Consider the following 17140-nt stretch of genomic DNA (forward strand, 5'->3'; position numbering starts at 1 on the left):
CCACTGCACTATGATAAAGATGAATACATAAAGAAAGAAAGTACATGTACCAAGTTTGAACATGCTATCTTTTAAAGTTTTTGAGCATTAGCATTTTGAAAAATGGTATTACGAAGACAACACACAAAACTGAGAAAACAGGGAAAGAAAGAGAGTAGCTATCACTACTATACAGGCAACATTCAAAAGATCAGACAACAATCAACAGAGCACAGGAAGCACTCAGAAGCAATTAAGATGACAGTTAGTAATCAATGCAAAACAGCATCTGAGCCATCACACAACATGGGTATTATCACACAACAAGCAACAAGATAAAAAGTTACCCAGCCTTTCTGTGTTTTTTTTTACCATAGAGCGAGCGAGCGAGTGAGAACGTGTGCCCCTGCTCTACAAGCGATTGATCTCATCTTTGACTTTTTTGGATTCATTCTCGAAGTACATGAAATCCTGTGAAATAAAAGACACATGCAAACGTACAAAATACAGCAAACTCATCGACAGTTAAATGCTGTTAGATTTCCGAAGCACACCCCCTTCAACAGAGATTCACAAAATAAAGCACACTTATTGACAATCAATGCTGTTGGATTAGGGAATGATTTCCAAAGCACACCCCCTTTCCACAGAGATTGAACACTTGGTCTGCTGTGTCCGTCTTGCTGCGTAGCTTTGACTTTTGTGTTTTTTCTTTCAGCTGTTCGTTAAAAGGTTTAACTCACTCCGGACGATGGAACGCTATAGCTTTCCAGTTGTAAGGTAGCGTTCCAAACGATGAAACGCTATAGCGGTTTCGACAATTAAATTTTTTCCCACGTTTTCCTCATGGGGTAGCATGACAATCACAGCTACACCGGGCATTGTGAATGTGTCAAGGGTCGAATGGAAAGTTTCTTCATCAGATTCTGTAACAACACACTCCACAGCGTGCCAGCAAGTTCAGGACCCCACACGACAAGCTAATCTGCATATGTATCGAAAATGGTGTCACAGGCGATACAAGTGGAAATTTTTGGAGCAAACTAGATCACGACAGCGGCTTTTGCCGCTGCTGAAGTGATTGAAATGCTTCAGACTGAAGGTTTTGACATCGACAAGGATGATGAAGACGTTGAATAAAGTATCTGCAGTGACGAAAGCTACCAGCAAGAAGATACTGACAGTGACTCAGCTTCTGAGGGCTGTGAAGAGAGGGAAGGGGGTGGGCGTACACACAACGTGAGGAGAGGTTTCAGTGGGTCAAGTACAGCAAGTTTCATTCAGTTACTTTCTGTTTTGTATTTTTTTGTGATTTTGTGAATTTTCTGGAAAATCGGTGAATTTTTTTTCTCTCTTCTCTTCTCTTCCCCCACCACCCCCACCCCTTTTCCGTTCAGTGATTGTTCTCTGTTTCCAAACTTGTAGCAGTGATTAATATCACTGCTACAAGTTTGGAAACATGTAGCAGTGATATTAATCACTGCTACAAGTTTGCCACCACACCAAGCATCTCCATTTAAGGACAATAAGGCATCTTGTATCGCTTGCGACGCCATTTTCGATACGTATGCAGATTAGCTTGTCATGTGGGGTCCTGAACTTGCTGGCACGCTGTGGAGTGTGTTGTTACGGAATCTGATGAAGAAACTTTCCATCCGACCCTTGACACATTCACAATGCCTGGTGTAGCTGTGATTGTTATGCTACCCCATGAGGAAAATGTGGGAAAAAATTGAATTGTCAAAACCGCTATAGCGTTTCGTCGTCCGGAACGCTACCTTACAAAGATCCCACAGCCTTCGTTTCAAGGCCACTGGGCCACCCCCACCCCCACTTCCCCTTCCACACCCTCCACCACACCTGATCACCTCCCTCCCCTTTTCTTGAAAGTATCTTTTGCAAAGTCTTTTTCGAAACAACTGTTCCATCCGCATTTTTTTCTTCTTCTGCAAATCGTTCTGCTGTTCAGCTTGAATGAAAAGTACTGAAGAATTTAGAGGAATCAGACTCCTGCCGGAGTCTGCACTAGTGCGTTACGGTTAAGTATGTGTAGTTAAATTCAGACTTTAAAAAAAGAAAAAGAAACAAAGCAACATGTCAAATTTGTGGCAGAGCTGGTTTTTTTCCCCAGCCACTGTAAAATCTGAAGGCAACAACAATTCAAAATTTCAAAATTCTATTCCAGTCTTGAAATGCGTGTGTGTGCATGTGCGTGTGCGCGTGCGCAAGATTGCATGCTTGTGTGTTTGTTTTAACCTCATACTATTCCCTCACAGCCTATAACAAATTTCACACCCAAAAACATCCTCACTCAGTCTTTTAGTCTCCTACGACAATTTCGACTGGTCAAACTGAACAGCTCTCGCACACAGCCGAGCGTCCGCTATGCAGCCCTACAGAGACAGCCAGCGACAAGTTTCCAACCTCTGGTTTGCTTTGAACGCCTCCGTTTTCTAATTCTTTAACATGCGCTGGTGACCCCGTTGTTATTCTGTGCCGCAGCTACTGAGCTCGGTGCGACAGGCTGACAATGCACGAAAACATCATGATGCACACACGTCGTTGATCAAGGCACACACGCATCTGCTGCGGAAACTGACGAGTCAAAATTTCAAGCACACACACACACACTGCTGGGACATTCAATGATGTGCAGATGTTTTTCTGACAGGCGTTGAATCAAACAACACTGGCAAAAATGTAAAAAACAGGAAAACACGTCGACAAACAAGAAATGCAACACATGTGTTTTTGTGATGCTGGAAAACAAAAACAAAAACCGCACACACATAAAACGTTGACGCAGCAACACACAAACTGTCACGATTGAGGACACAAGACTGCCTTCGGCACGAGTCAAACTGAAGTCAAAGCGTCGAGTCACACAGAAGTGTAGACAAAACGAACACAAAGTCTTAACACACAGGAATGAAAACGCAGCTACATGCACACACACACACACACACACACACAAAACTTCCCGGACTGAGAACACACATTGCAAACAACACACAAACACAAAACTTCGTTGCCATAGGAACACACATTGCGTCGTGGAACCAGCAGCAGCCAGGGGTGATTCTAATCCAAGCGTTTGATTTCCTTTTTCACGTCTTTCTTGTCTTCCTCAAAGTACATAAAGTCCTGTTGTGAAGAAAGGGTACAACATGATTCTATTCGTAAAACATATGCTGGATTTATTTGACTGACCAAATATTCAAAGTTGAATGGACTGGCCAATGATCTGTTAGAATTTCTCCTCTCCCCTCTGTTCGTTCCCCCTCCCCCATGTGAGAAATTAAGCCATGGGCTTGGTTTCGGTGCCATCACCATCATGGTCATGGTCATCATAATATCATATCATGTTCCTGATTCACCAATGATGAAAATTACTTTGGTCTTGACGTTAACATACTCCTCTTCCTCTTTGTCGTTATCATCATCATCAACATCATCATCATTGTAATCAAAATCATCATGGTCATCATCATACCCATCACCTTTACTATTTCCGTGCTGAACCAACGATGAAATAAAAAACCAGAAAGCCTCCAGAGCACTGATCACACTCTGGTGCCATTGAACAGGTCTACAAACTTTCATTCCAGCATAGACGGGCGCAATAGCCGAGTGGTTAAAGCGTTGGACTGTCAATCTGAGGGTCCCGGGTTCGAATCACGGTGACGGCGCCTGGTGGGTAAAGGGTGGAGATTTTTACGATCTCCCAGGTCAACATATGTGCAGACCTGCTAGTGCCTGAACCCCCTTCATGTGCATATGCAAGCAGAAGATCAAATACGCACGTTAAAGATCCTGTAATCCATGTCAGCGTTCGGTGGGTTATGAAAACAAGAACATACCCAGCATGCACACCCCCGAAAACAGAGTATGGCTGCCTACATGGCGGGGTAAAAACGGTCATACACGTAAAAGCCCACTCGTGTGCATACGAGTGAACGTAGAAGAAGAAGAAGAAGAAGATTCCAGCATAGAAATTTGTAACATTAAAATGCTTTCGATGGCCTTGGTTTAGACATCAGTATCCTCCTCCTCCTCCTCATCATCATTATCTACATCATAATCATTGTCCACACTATCATCATCCCACACTTTTTCTTCTTATTCTTCATTCGTGGGCTGCAACTCCCAGGTTCACTGATACGTACCAGTGGGCTTTTTTTTTATGCATGTGACCGTTTTTGTTTGTTTTTTTGTTGTTGTTTTTTGCTGCCCCATCATCTGCACTGTTTCAGTGGCATTACTCCCACGCCGCTCATTTAGATTCCCCCATACACGGCCACACCCGGGTTCGTCCGTCGCAGTTCCAGCGTCGGCAGTCCACAGGGAACCATCGATGTTAGGTCGCCAGGAGGCCACACGCCAGAGGAGACCCTGCACTGCTGCTGAGTCACTTCGGTGGTGTTCAGTGGTGCCTGTTCTGATTTTACGTACTTAGGACACCACCTACTAAGCCCCCTACTAACGACAATAATGGCTTAGTTGCAGAGCCAGACTGAGTGAGCATCCCTCCCAGAGTGGAGACCACCACCACGCCCCTCAAACAACAGCCCCCCACGAATCTGCCGACACTGACGACATTGACAGGACTCACCCCAAGCACAGAAGTGGAGGGGTATCGAAACTGAGGTCACCATGAGAGCAGGGCATGAAAGGACACAGACTTTGAGACTATTTTGTTTATATTGATGACGATGAAGGAGGAGAAGGATGACGATGATGATGACGATGTTGCTATGGAGGTCCATTTTGGTTTGGGCCTGCGTGACAAGGCTGTACTCTACGCATGTGACCGTTTTTACCCCACCATGTTGGCAGTGGTGCTCATGTTGGGTATGGTTCTTGTTTCTATAACCCACTGAACACTGACATGGATTGCAGGATCATTAACGTGCGTATTTGATCTTCTGCATGTGTATACACAAACAAAGGGAGTTCAGGGACAAACCTTTTGCTGCCATGGGTATTTTACGTGCGCTAAGTGCATGCTGCACACGGGACCTCAGTTTATCGTCTCATCCGAATGACTAGAGTCCCGATCACAACTCAAGGTCTAGTGGAGGGGGGAAGAAAATACTGGTGACAATGGGACTGGAACCAGGGCGCTCAGATTCTCTCGCTTCCTAGGCGGACGTGTTGCCACTAGGCCATCACTCCACTGCACTCATCGTCATTCCTCAATTACAATCAGGACCGTCCTCATCCCACACTCACAATGAGGACCGTCCTCATCCCACACTCACAATGAGGACCGTCCTCATCCCACACTCACAATGAGGACCGTCCTCATCCCACACTCACAATGAGGAAGACGGCTCCCAGGATCGTGGCCTTGGTCTTGACGTCCATGTCCAGGGGAAAGGTCACCCCGAAGTTGTCGGCGTCCGTGAACACCTCCTTGGCCAGCCCTGACCACTGCTTCGACACCTGGCCCACGTGGGTGCTCTCGTCAGGAGACGTCACCTGTGTCAACACGAAATGAGGAGTTTGTACTCTACTCCCAGTTTGGTTAAATATACTTACCATGTCAAACTGATGCAAACACCCCCGAAAACGGAGTATGACTGCCTACATGGCAGGGCAAAAACGGTCATACACGTAATAGCCCACTCATGTGCTTACAAATGAATGTGGGTTCAGCGCTTATAGCTTTTAGAGGCGTTTGATTGGCTGAGAGCGGACCGGAGCAAGACTGCTCGTCTTTTCACTGTTAGCCACATGAAATTTGGCCAAGCAGAGCAAACCGATAGGCCTAGTTTGCATCAGTTTGACATGGTACAGTATATGACACCAAAGTGGGAGTTGCAGCCCACGAACGAAGAAGAAGAAGAAGAAGAAGAAGAAACTGATGCAAACCAGGCTTATCTGTTTGCTCCTCTCAGCTAAAAAATTTCCATGGAACTCCGTGATGAGACGTCTTGCCATTTGACCGCCGTCTGCTGGCTAATGAAACGCCATTCCTGGCAGGAGGTAATTAATCATTTCTCAATGGCCGCCATTTTTCAGATAAGTGATATTATCAATCTGCTCGGTCTTTGCCAACCTTTCATGCATCATACATGTTATTTTCATGCATGTCTACTGTTTGGTGCAGCCTTCCGGTATGTTTTTCTCTCGGGATTCATGTATCTTACATCGTTTGTGTCCGTTTATTTTTTCCAGGTCTAAATGGCCCACATGTGTGTTCTCGTCAGGAGATGTCACCCGTTTACGACAGGAATTATAGTTTACTTTATTCAGGTCTAAATGGACCATGTGGGTGTTCTCATCATGAGACGTCACCTGTTTACAACAGGAATTATAGTTTATTTTATTCAGGTCTAAATGGCCCATGTGGGTGTTCTTGGCAGGAGACATCACCTGTTTACAACAGGAATTACAGTTTATTTTTTCCTGGTCTTGGAATGGTGAATGGCAGGATGAGAATACTCATCAGTAACAGTTGCATACACAAAAACACTGTGACAAATTATAAAATTGAACCGTATTTAAAGAATACAGCAAATACACAACACAGGAAAGCACTGACCATGTTACGAATCAGCACCCATGACTTTCAAATCGAACAGGGAAGCTATAAAAATACACCAAAAGAACAAAGACTGTGTGATACTTGTAACAGTTTAGAAAATAAGATTCACCTTTTTGACAATTGTATGAAGTACAATACTTACAGACACAGATTTCTAATCGATATATGTCGTCCAAATGCAAAGCCTAGTGAACTGATCCTTCTAACAGAATTACAGCCAAGGCTGGTGAAATCTGTTCATGAATGTTTCTCTCCTGAATATGCTCATGTTTTTGTTTTATTGTGTCTTATAAACTTTAAGGTTTTATGACAATAAAAAGTATTCTATTCTATTCTATCCATGCAAACATGCATACACGCAACATTCCCACACAGCCATCACACACAAAAACTCACACACATATACACACATGACTAAAAAAAAAGAGAGAAAAAAACAAAGAAAAAAACAAAACAAAACAAAAAAACCCAACCAAACAAACAAAAAACACACACACAAAAAGCGCCAACAGTCAGCTTGTCTCAAACCTGACGTCGCCACAGATGAAAATGAACAACAAATAACCCCCATCCCCACCCAAAACACACACACCACCACCCTCAACTCACTCAGGACCAACAGTTTTCTCCCTTGCTTTCCCCTGCAGACGACCCATTTGTTAGGGTTAGGGAAAAAAAAAAAAATCACAAAAAAATACAAAACACAAAGTAACTGAATGAAACTTGCCTCGAACTCAATGAAACAAGCAACAGTTCACTGATGATACAAACTCGCGGCGTTTTGTCTTGTTTCTTACATCAGTATCAGTATCAGTATCAGTGTCAGTAGCTCAAGGAGGCGTCACTGCGTTCAGTCAAATCCATATACGCTACACCACATCTGCCAAGCAGATGCCTGACCAGCAGCGTAACCCAACGTGCTTAGGCCTTGAAAAAAAAAAAAAATTTAAATAAAAAAACAAAAAAACAACAACAAAATAATAATAATAAAAATAAATAAATAAATAAAATAAAAATAAAATATAAAATGAAATAAAATAAAATAACAAAAATAAAATAAAAATAAAAATAAAATAAACTAAAACAAATAAATAACAAAAAATAACAAAAAAATAAAAATAAACTAAAATAAAATAACAACATAAAAAAATAAAATAAAATAAAATAAAATAAAATAAATAAGAAATAATAGATAAATACATAAAATTACTGCTACTACTACTAATAATAATATTTACAAGGCGCAAAAATCTAAGCACACACACACACACAAAAAAAAACAAAACAAACAAAAAAAACCCACACTTTTGAGTGAATCAACCAACTTGCCTCAAACTCAATGTCGCCGCAGATGTTGCAGCGGAAGCAGGGCCCCCTCATACGCAGCACCGTCTCGTCGTCTGCGTTCTGGATCTTGTACTTGGGGATGCAGCAGCAGTTCCACGCCTGGCGCACGTAGCCGATGATGTGGCCCTTGGGGGCCTGGACCTCCATTTTCTGTGGGGCATTGTGGGAGATAGCGTCATCTGGTGTGTGCTGTTGGGGGTTTTGTGGGGGGGGGGTACTGTTGTTTGGGTGTTGACTTTTTGTTTGTTTGTTTATTTGATTTTTTCTTGTTATTCTTTTTTTTTCTTTTTTCGGTTGTTGTTACACATTTCTTTTTTGTGTTATGTATAAAAAAGAAAAAGAAAAAAAGATACTGCTAGTGTGCTGTCTTTTTTATTTGTTTGTTTTAATATTTTCTTGTAACTATTTTGTTGTTGTTGTTACAGATTTCGTTTTTATTGTAGAAAATTATAGAATTGGCAAGATTTATTCCTATTTTTGTGAAATACTTTTTTTTGTTGTTGTTGTTGTTGTAAGATTTCTTTTTCAGTGTGCAAACATAATTATGAATAATTATTACAAATGAAAAGTACAGTCAAAACGTAAGGTAGGATGTGTAAGCATGTGTGTGTTTCTCTGTGGTGTGTGTGTGTGTGTGTGTGTGTGTGTGTGTGTGTGTGTGTGTGTGTGTGTGTTTGTGTGTATGTGTGTCTGTGTGTGTGTGTGTGATTAAAAAAAAAAAAAAAAACATAAAAAAGATCTCCCTCACGCCGCTTCCCACCTACCCATGCACACCCCCCTCTCCCCCCGTCCCCCTTCCCACAACACCTCTCCCCAATCCAGGAGTTCCGGACCTACCTCCAGGCAGCAGAAGCAGAAGCAGCCCTACATGAATACTTTTATTATTTTTATCATCATTACTACCATGTGATACGAGGCTGTGATACTGCCTGTGTTGACTTACATATCTTCATGTCACTTAGCTTGAAGTATGTAAATTTTAGCCTGTATGATGTGAGGCTATGCTGATTTATTATTATTTCTTATTTTTTGTATTTTGACGTCACTTAGTCTCAAATCTGTATATTCTACAGTGAAGCGAGGTGAGCCCCTTTTAAGATGGGGGGTACTGCGTTGTATAAGCCTGCATATCAATATTATTATCATTATCATCATCAACATTATGACGGGTGCAATAGCCGAGTGGTTAAAGTGTTGGACTGTCAATCTGAGGGTCCCGGGTTCGAATCACGGTGACGGCGCCTGGAGGGTAAAGGGTGGAGATTTTTACGATCTCCCAGGTCAACATATGTGCAGACCTGCTAGTGCCTGAACCCCCTTCGTGTGTATACGCAAGCATAAGATCAAATACGCACATTAAAGATCCTGTAATCCATGTCAGGCGTTTCGGTGGGTTATGGAAACAAGAACATACCCAGCATGCACACCCCCGAAAGCGGAGTATGGCTGCCTATATGGCGGAGTAAAAACGGTCATACACGTAAAAAGCCCACTCACGTATATATGAGTGAACGTGGGAGTTGAAGCCCACGAACGCAGAAGAAGAAGAAGAAGAAGATCATCAACATTATTAATCATTATTATCATTACATTCCCCCCATCCTCTCAACACCCCACCTCCCTTCTCAGGCTGCAACACCCCTCCTACACATCCCTCTCTCTCCACACACCTCACCCTCAGGTAGTTCCGGAACCTAACCCTCACCTGCAGGCAGCAGAAGCACAGGCAGCACTCACACCTGAGGGGCCGCTCCAGGTGCATCACCTCCTTCTTGTGGTTGTCCATCACCTTGATGTCGAAGGGTCGCGCCGACCCGCAGCAACACCGCGTGCAGCAGCAGGTGTCTGTGTGACACAGGTGAAATCACCACACACAGGTAAACACACACACACTGGTAAAATCACCACACACGGGTAAACACACACACACAGGTAAAATCACCACACACAGGTAAACACACACACACAGGTAAAATCACCACACACAGGTAAACACACACACACAGGTAAAATCACCACACACAGGTAAACACACACACACACAGGTAAAATCACCACACACAGGTAAACACACACACACACACACACTGGTAAAATCACCACACACAGGTAAACACACACACACACTGGTAAAATCACCACACACAGGTAAACACACACACACAGGTAAAATCACCACACACGGGTAAACACACACACAGAGGTAAAATAACAACACACGGGTAAACACACACACACAGGTAAAATCACCACACACAGGTAAACACACACACACAGGTAAAATCACCACACACAGGTAGTAAACACACACACACACACAGGTAAAATCACCACACACAGGTAAACACACACACACACAGGTAAAATCACCACACACAGGTAAACACACACACACACAGGTAAAATCACCACACACAGGTAAACACACACACACACAGGTAAAATCACCACACACAGGTAAACACACACACACTGGTAAAATCACCACACACAGGTAAACACACACACACACACACACACACTGGTAAAATCACCACACACAGGTAAACACACACACACACACACACACACACACACAGGTAAAATCACCACACACGGGTAAACACACACACACAGGTAAAATCACCACACACAGGTAAACACACACACACACACACTGGTAAAATCACCACACACAGGTAAACACACACACACACACACACAGGTAAAATCACCACACATGGGTAAACACACACACACAGGTAATATCACCACACACAGGTAAACACACACACACAGGTAAAATCACCACACACGGGTAAACACACACACACAGGTAAAATCACCACACATAGGTAAACACACACACACAGGTAAAATCACCACACACAGGTAAACACACACACACACAGGTAAAATCACCACACACAGGTAAATACACACACACACACATTGGTAAAATCACCACACACAGGCAAACACACACACACAGAGGTAAAATCACCACACACAGGTAAACACACACACACACATTGGTAAAATCACCATACACAGGTAAACACACACACACACAGGTAAAATCACCACACACAGGTAAACACACACACACATTGGTAAAATCACCACACACAGGTAAACACTCACACACACAGGTAAAATCACCACACACAGGTAAACACACACACACACAGGTAAAATCACCACACACAGGTAAACACACACACACACTGGTAAAATCACCACACACAGGTAAACACACACACACAGGTAAAATCACACACACAGGTAAACACACACACACACATTGGTAAAATCACCACACACGGGTAAACACACACATACAGGTAAAATCACCACACATGGGTAAAAACACACACACAGGTAAAATCACCACACACAGGTAAACACACACACACAGAGGTAAAATCCCACACACAGGTAAACACACACACACAAAGGTAAAATCACCACACACAGGTAAAGACACACACACACACACACAGGTAAAATCACCATACACGGGTAAACACACACACACACAGGTAAACACACACACACACAGGTAAAATCACCACACTCCAATAATCACACACACACAGGTAAACACACACACAGGTAAAATCACACACACACAGGTAAAATCACACACACAGGTAAACACACACACACAGGTAAAATCACCACACACGGGTAAACACACACACGCAGGTAAAATCACCAAACACAGGTAAACACACACACATGCTGGTAAAATCACCACACACAGGTAAACACACACACACAGGTAAACACACACATACACACAGGTAAAATCACCACACACAGGTAAACTACACACACACACACACAGGTAAAATCAACACACACAGGTAAACACACACACACACACAGGTAAAATCACACACAGGTGTCTGTCACACAGGTGAAATCACAAACAGAGAGGGATGTCAACAAACCCGTTTCAGCCTCCTGTAAACGGAGTATGGCTGACTACATGGCGGGGGTAAAAACCGGTCATACACATGAAAGGCCACTCGTACAATACGTGCAAGCACATATGTTCATGAGCACACACACACACACACACACACACACACACACATATGCATATACATGTATACGCACATGTACACATATACACACGCATACACACACACACACACGCACACACACACACACGTCACACACATGCATGCACACAGACATGCATGCATGCAGAGAAACACCACCCCCTAGCCCCCCTGCCCCCTCTGACACAAGCAAACACACATGTACACACACACGAACAAACACAGACATACGTGTATTCAGCCACCCACACCAACACCTAGACACAGACATACACACAGACACACACACACATACATTAACACACATACAAAGACTCTGACACACACACCCCTTCTTCCTCCCCTCCACACACACATAAACACACATGTATAAAGACACAGACACACACATAAAACACACGTTGATACACATCAACCCACACACACTCCCCCCCCCCCATCCACACACTTCATGGGACACACACACACGCTCACGCACACACACATACACACGCACACACACACACACACACATACACGCAGACATACACACACACACACACACACACACACACACTCACTACACTCACTACACACACTTACACACACACACACACTCACAAACACACACACACGAACACATACTCTTACCCCTCCACGCACATACAATTTTGGGGACACACACACACACACACATCAACACACACAAACACACTCTCCCCCTCCTCCTCTACACAGATACACACACACACACACGCACACACACTCCCCCTCCTCCTCTACACTCACACATACATCAACACACACACACACACACAATTTTGGGGACAAACACACACATACACAAACACACAATCAACACACACACACATCAACAAAAACACACACACAATCAACACACACACACACACATCAACAAAAACACACACACATCAACACACACACATCAACACACACACATACACACACACACATATCAACACACACACACTCCTCCCCTCCCCTCCACTCCACTCCAAACACATCAGGGAACACATACACGTACCTTCCACAGCCATGAAGACTCTCTGACCCATCGTGTTCAGCACCTCATACTTGTTGTTGGTCTCAAAGCCGGTGAAAGCTGAAAACCACAAACACCGTTCCCTTACACCGCTTTATACTTGTTGGTCTCTAAACCTTTGAAAGCTGAAAACTACAAACACTGTTCCCATACGGTTGGTCTCAAAGCCGGTGAAAGCTGAAAACTACAAACACCGTTCCCTTACGGTTGGTCTCAAAGCCGGTGAAAGCTGAAAACCACAAACACCGTTCCCTTACACCGCCTTATAGCTGTTGGTCTCAAAGCTGGTGAAAGCTGAAAACCACAAACACCGTTCCTTTAAACCGCCTTATAGTTACTGTTGGTCTCAAAGCCGTTGAAAGCTGAAAACTACAAACACCGTTCCCTTACGGTTGGTCTCAAAGCCAGTGAAAGCTGAAAACCACATACACAGTTCCCTTACACCGCCTTATAGTTATTGTTGGTCTCAAATCTGGTGAAAGCTGAAAACCACAAACACCGTTCCTTTAAACCGCCTTATAGTTGTTGTTCTCTAAACCTTTGAAAGCTGAAAACTACAAACACCGTTCCCTTACAGTTGGTCTCAAATCCGGTGAAAGCTGAAAACCACAAACACCGTTCCCTTACACCGCCTTATATTTGTTGTTGGTCTCAAAGCCGGTGAAAGCTGAAAACCACAAACACCGTTCCCTTACACCGCCTTATAGTTGTTGTTGGTCTCAAATCCAGTGAAAGCTGAAAACGACAAACACTGTTCCCTTACACCACCTTATAGTTATTGTTGGTCTCAAAGCCAGTGAAAGCTGAAAACCACAAACACCGTTCCCTTACACCGCCTTATATTTGTTGTTGGTCTCAAATCCGGTGAAAGCTGAAAACGACAAACACCGTTCCCTTACACCGCCTTATAGTTGTTGGTCTCAAAGCCGGTGAAAGCTGAAAACCACAAACACCGTTCCCTTACACCACCTTATAGCTGTTGGTCTCAAATCCGGTGAAAGCTGAAAACGACAAACACCGTTCCCTTACACCGCCTTATAGTTGTTGTTGGTCTCAAATCCGGTGAAAGCTGAAAACGACAAACACCGTTCCCTTACACCGCCTTTTCCAGTCCTTCATAGTCCCTCCACTCACATTCTTTTTAAAATGTGGAGTGGTGGCCTAGAGGTAACGCGTCTGCCTGGGAAGCGAGAGAATCTGAATGACTAGTGTCCAGACCACCACTCAAGGTCTAGTGGAAGGGGAGAAAATATCGGCGGCTGAGCCATGACTTGAACCAGCGCGCTCAGATTCTCTCGCTTCCTATGCGGACGCGTTACCTCCAGGCCATCACTCCACATTCAAGTGTGATACGCACTTCTATCATGCTTTTACATGTTCTAAATATGCTACGTTGTGACCTTGACCTCTTAACACTGACCTTGTTTGTTCACACAGGTTTTGCTTTCACCGTCTACTGGGATGATATTAAAGTTATTCGGAATCGGATTCTGACCAATCACCATGTAGTTATTCTAATTCTGACCAATCACTGCAGCAAGTTTTATGAAGATTACTTTCTCTGTCTTGCACACAGAAACCTTTCCTATCAATTTCATATGCCATGCTGTGACCTTGACCATTAAGCTCTGGTTGTGAAATTGTTAAGTTTTGGGATTATCTTGTACCCATGACCAGTCATAATACCAAGTTTGACTAAAACTGGGTGCAAGACACACTCTCTATCAAGGTTTTTCTTTCACCAAATAATGACACTGACCTTTGACCATGATAATGGGGATGACTTTAACTCTCTCCATACGAACGGTGAAAGAGACGATGCTAACAGCGTTTCACCCCAATTACCATCATCAAAATATTGCAAGCAGAAGGCTCTTATACTGAAGAGGTGAATGTTGACAAAGAATACCACAATTCTGACGACAGAAGCTAAAGGTTGGGTCATTCAGACACCCACTGGACATCCGAGGGGTCTGTGTAGAGGAGAAGAGAGGACTGGCCGTACTGAGTGAGTTAAAGGTCTTATGCTTACAGCCAAGTTTACTTCCTATGAAACTTGTAGCTGCTGAGAAAACATCAGCATTAAAGTTTACCATGGAAAAACATACACACAGACACTGTGTCATTCTACATTTTGTTCAACGTGTGAGTCAACAAATCTAAAAGCATTCCTTTTCAAGTAGTCTCTATAACTGAGGCACTCCCTTCTATATAATTCTGGTTTCTATGTAATACATCCTATTTCTTCTGTGTGTGTGTGTGTGTGTGTGTGTGTGTGCATGTGTGTGTGAATGCACACGTCTGTGTATGTGTGTGAGCATGTGTGCCAGGGTGTGTGAGAGTGTGTGTGTGTGTGTGTGTGTGTGTGTGAGAGAGAGAGAGCAGATGTGCGTGCGTGAGTGTATGCGTGTGTGTGTGTATGTGTGTGTGTGCGTGTGTGTGTGTGTGCGCACGTGTGCGTGCATGCGTGCGTGTGCGCGCGCGTGCAGGGCACGTCTGTGTATGTGTGTGAGCATGTGTGCAAGTGTGTGTGTGTATGTGTGTGTGTGTGTGTGTGTGTGAGCAGATGTGCATGCATGAGTGCATGCGTGTGTGTGTGTGCACATGTGTGCGCGTGTGTATGTGAGAGTGTGTATGCGTGTGTGCATGCACGTGTGTGTGTGTGTGTGTGTGTGTGTGTGTGTATGTGAGAGAGAGAGAGAGTGTGTATGCGTGTATGTATGTGCGAGTGTGTGTGAGTGTGTGTGCACGTGTGTGTGTGTGTGTGTGCACGTGTGTGTGTGTGTGTGCACGTGTGTGTGTGTGAGTGTGTGTGCACATGTGTGCATGTGAGCGCGCACGGACTCGCGTTCTTGTATGATTGTGTCCGACATATTATTATTCAATTCATTGTAAAGCACATTTGCGACAGAGGTTTGAACTGAAAGCACACAAGAACAATAAAAAGATTAAAAAAAAAAAAACAAAAAAAAACCCACCACCACCCAAACTCTCAACACACACCCCAAGACAACAACACACCACAACACCCAGTGCACACCACACACACACACACACACCATCGCCCACCCACACCGCCCTGCCCCACCTTCCAAAGCCTCCATCTTCTGTTTGACCAGCAGCTGGTCCACACTGGCCAGGTACTCCAGGCCAGGGGGACAGTTGGCCGGCCCCGCCATGGGCACCGGGCCGGGGGCTGCTCCTGGGGGCGCTCCGGGGGTCCACCCTGCTGGGGGAGGGGCCCCACCTGGACAACAGGTAAAGGTAAGGTATGGTGAGGTACGGTAAGGTGAGGTAAGAGGATCTGAGAGAGGAGGGAGGTAAGGTAAGCTATGGAAAGGTACGGAAAGGTAAGGTAAGGTAAGTAAGAGGAGATAAGAGAAGAGGAGAGACGTAAGGTAAGGTAAGGTAAGAGATGTGAGAAGAGAAGAGGAGGTAAGGTAAGGTGAGGTAAGGTAAGGTAAGGTGAGGTGAGGTAAGGTAAGGTGAGGTGAGGTGAGGTGAGGTGAGGTGAGGTAAGGTAAGGTAAGGTGAGGTAAGGTAAATTGAGGTGAGGTGAGGTGAGGTGAGGTAAGGTAAATTGAGGTGAAGTGAGGTGAGGTAAGGTAAACTGAGGTGAAGTAAGGTAAGGTAAGGTAAGGTAAGGTAAGGTAAGGTAAGGTGAGGTGAAGTGAGGTCAGGTCAGGTCAGGTCAGGTAAGGTAAAGGTAAGGTGAGGTGAAGTGAGGTCAGGTAAGGTAAGGTCAGGTAAGGTGAGGTATGGTAAGGTAAGGTAAGGTGAGGTAAGGTTAAGGTGAGGTAAGGTAAACTGAGGTGAAGTGAGGTGAAGTGAGGTAAGGTAAATTGAGGTGAAGTAAGGTGAGGTAAGGTAAGATGAGGTAAGGTAAGGTAAGGTAAGGTAAGGTGAGGTGAAGTGAGGTCAGGTAAGGTAAAGGTAAGGTGAAGTGAGGCAAGGTAAGACCGAGAGGTGCGATGAGGTAAGGCCAGATGGGGTGAGTCACGGTAAGATTAAGACAGGATAAGAGGAGAAGAGACTAGCAAGGCAAGGTAAGGGAAGGTCCAGAATAGGACACATAAGGTAAGGTAAGGTAAGGCAGCTGGCTGGCCCTGCCATGGGCATGGGGGGGTCTCCTTCCAATTGGTGGGGGAGTGGCTCATGGACCAACACTGAGAC

General features: G+C 44.3%; 1 protein-coding gene across 2 annotated transcripts in view; it reads right to left on the bottom strand.

The window, feature by feature from the left end:
* LOC143275460 (phospholipid scramblase 1-like) overlaps positions 1-17140 on the bottom strand; it is a 31209-nt gene that overhangs the window by 4894 nt on the left and 9175 nt on the right. Inside the window, exons 3-8 of one of the 2 annotated variants that reach the window (XM_076579602.1) lie at positions 16056-16214; positions 12950-13027; positions 9582-9721; positions 7859-8026; positions 5299-5460; positions 352-450 (exon numbers count right to left, since the gene is read on the bottom strand). In XM_076579602.1, coding sequence (XP_076435717.1) covers positions 391-450; positions 5299-5460; positions 7859-8026; positions 9582-9721; positions 12950-13027; positions 16056-16214 — 767 coding nt within the window. In that variant the 3' untranslated portion in view covers positions 352-390. Of the gene's footprint in view, positions 1-351; positions 451-3024; positions 3124-5298; positions 5461-7858; positions 8027-9581; positions 9722-12949; positions 13028-16055; positions 16215-17140 lie in introns of both variants that reach the window. The other variant, XM_076579601.1, reaches the window with a different exon arrangement.

The sequence above is a fragment of the Babylonia areolata genome, chromosome 30, assembly GCF_041734735.1.
Source record: "Babylonia areolata isolate BAREFJ2019XMU chromosome 30, ASM4173473v1, whole genome shotgun sequence".
NCBI lineage: Eukaryota > Metazoa > Mollusca > Gastropoda > Neogastropoda > Buccinidae > Babylonia > Babylonia areolata.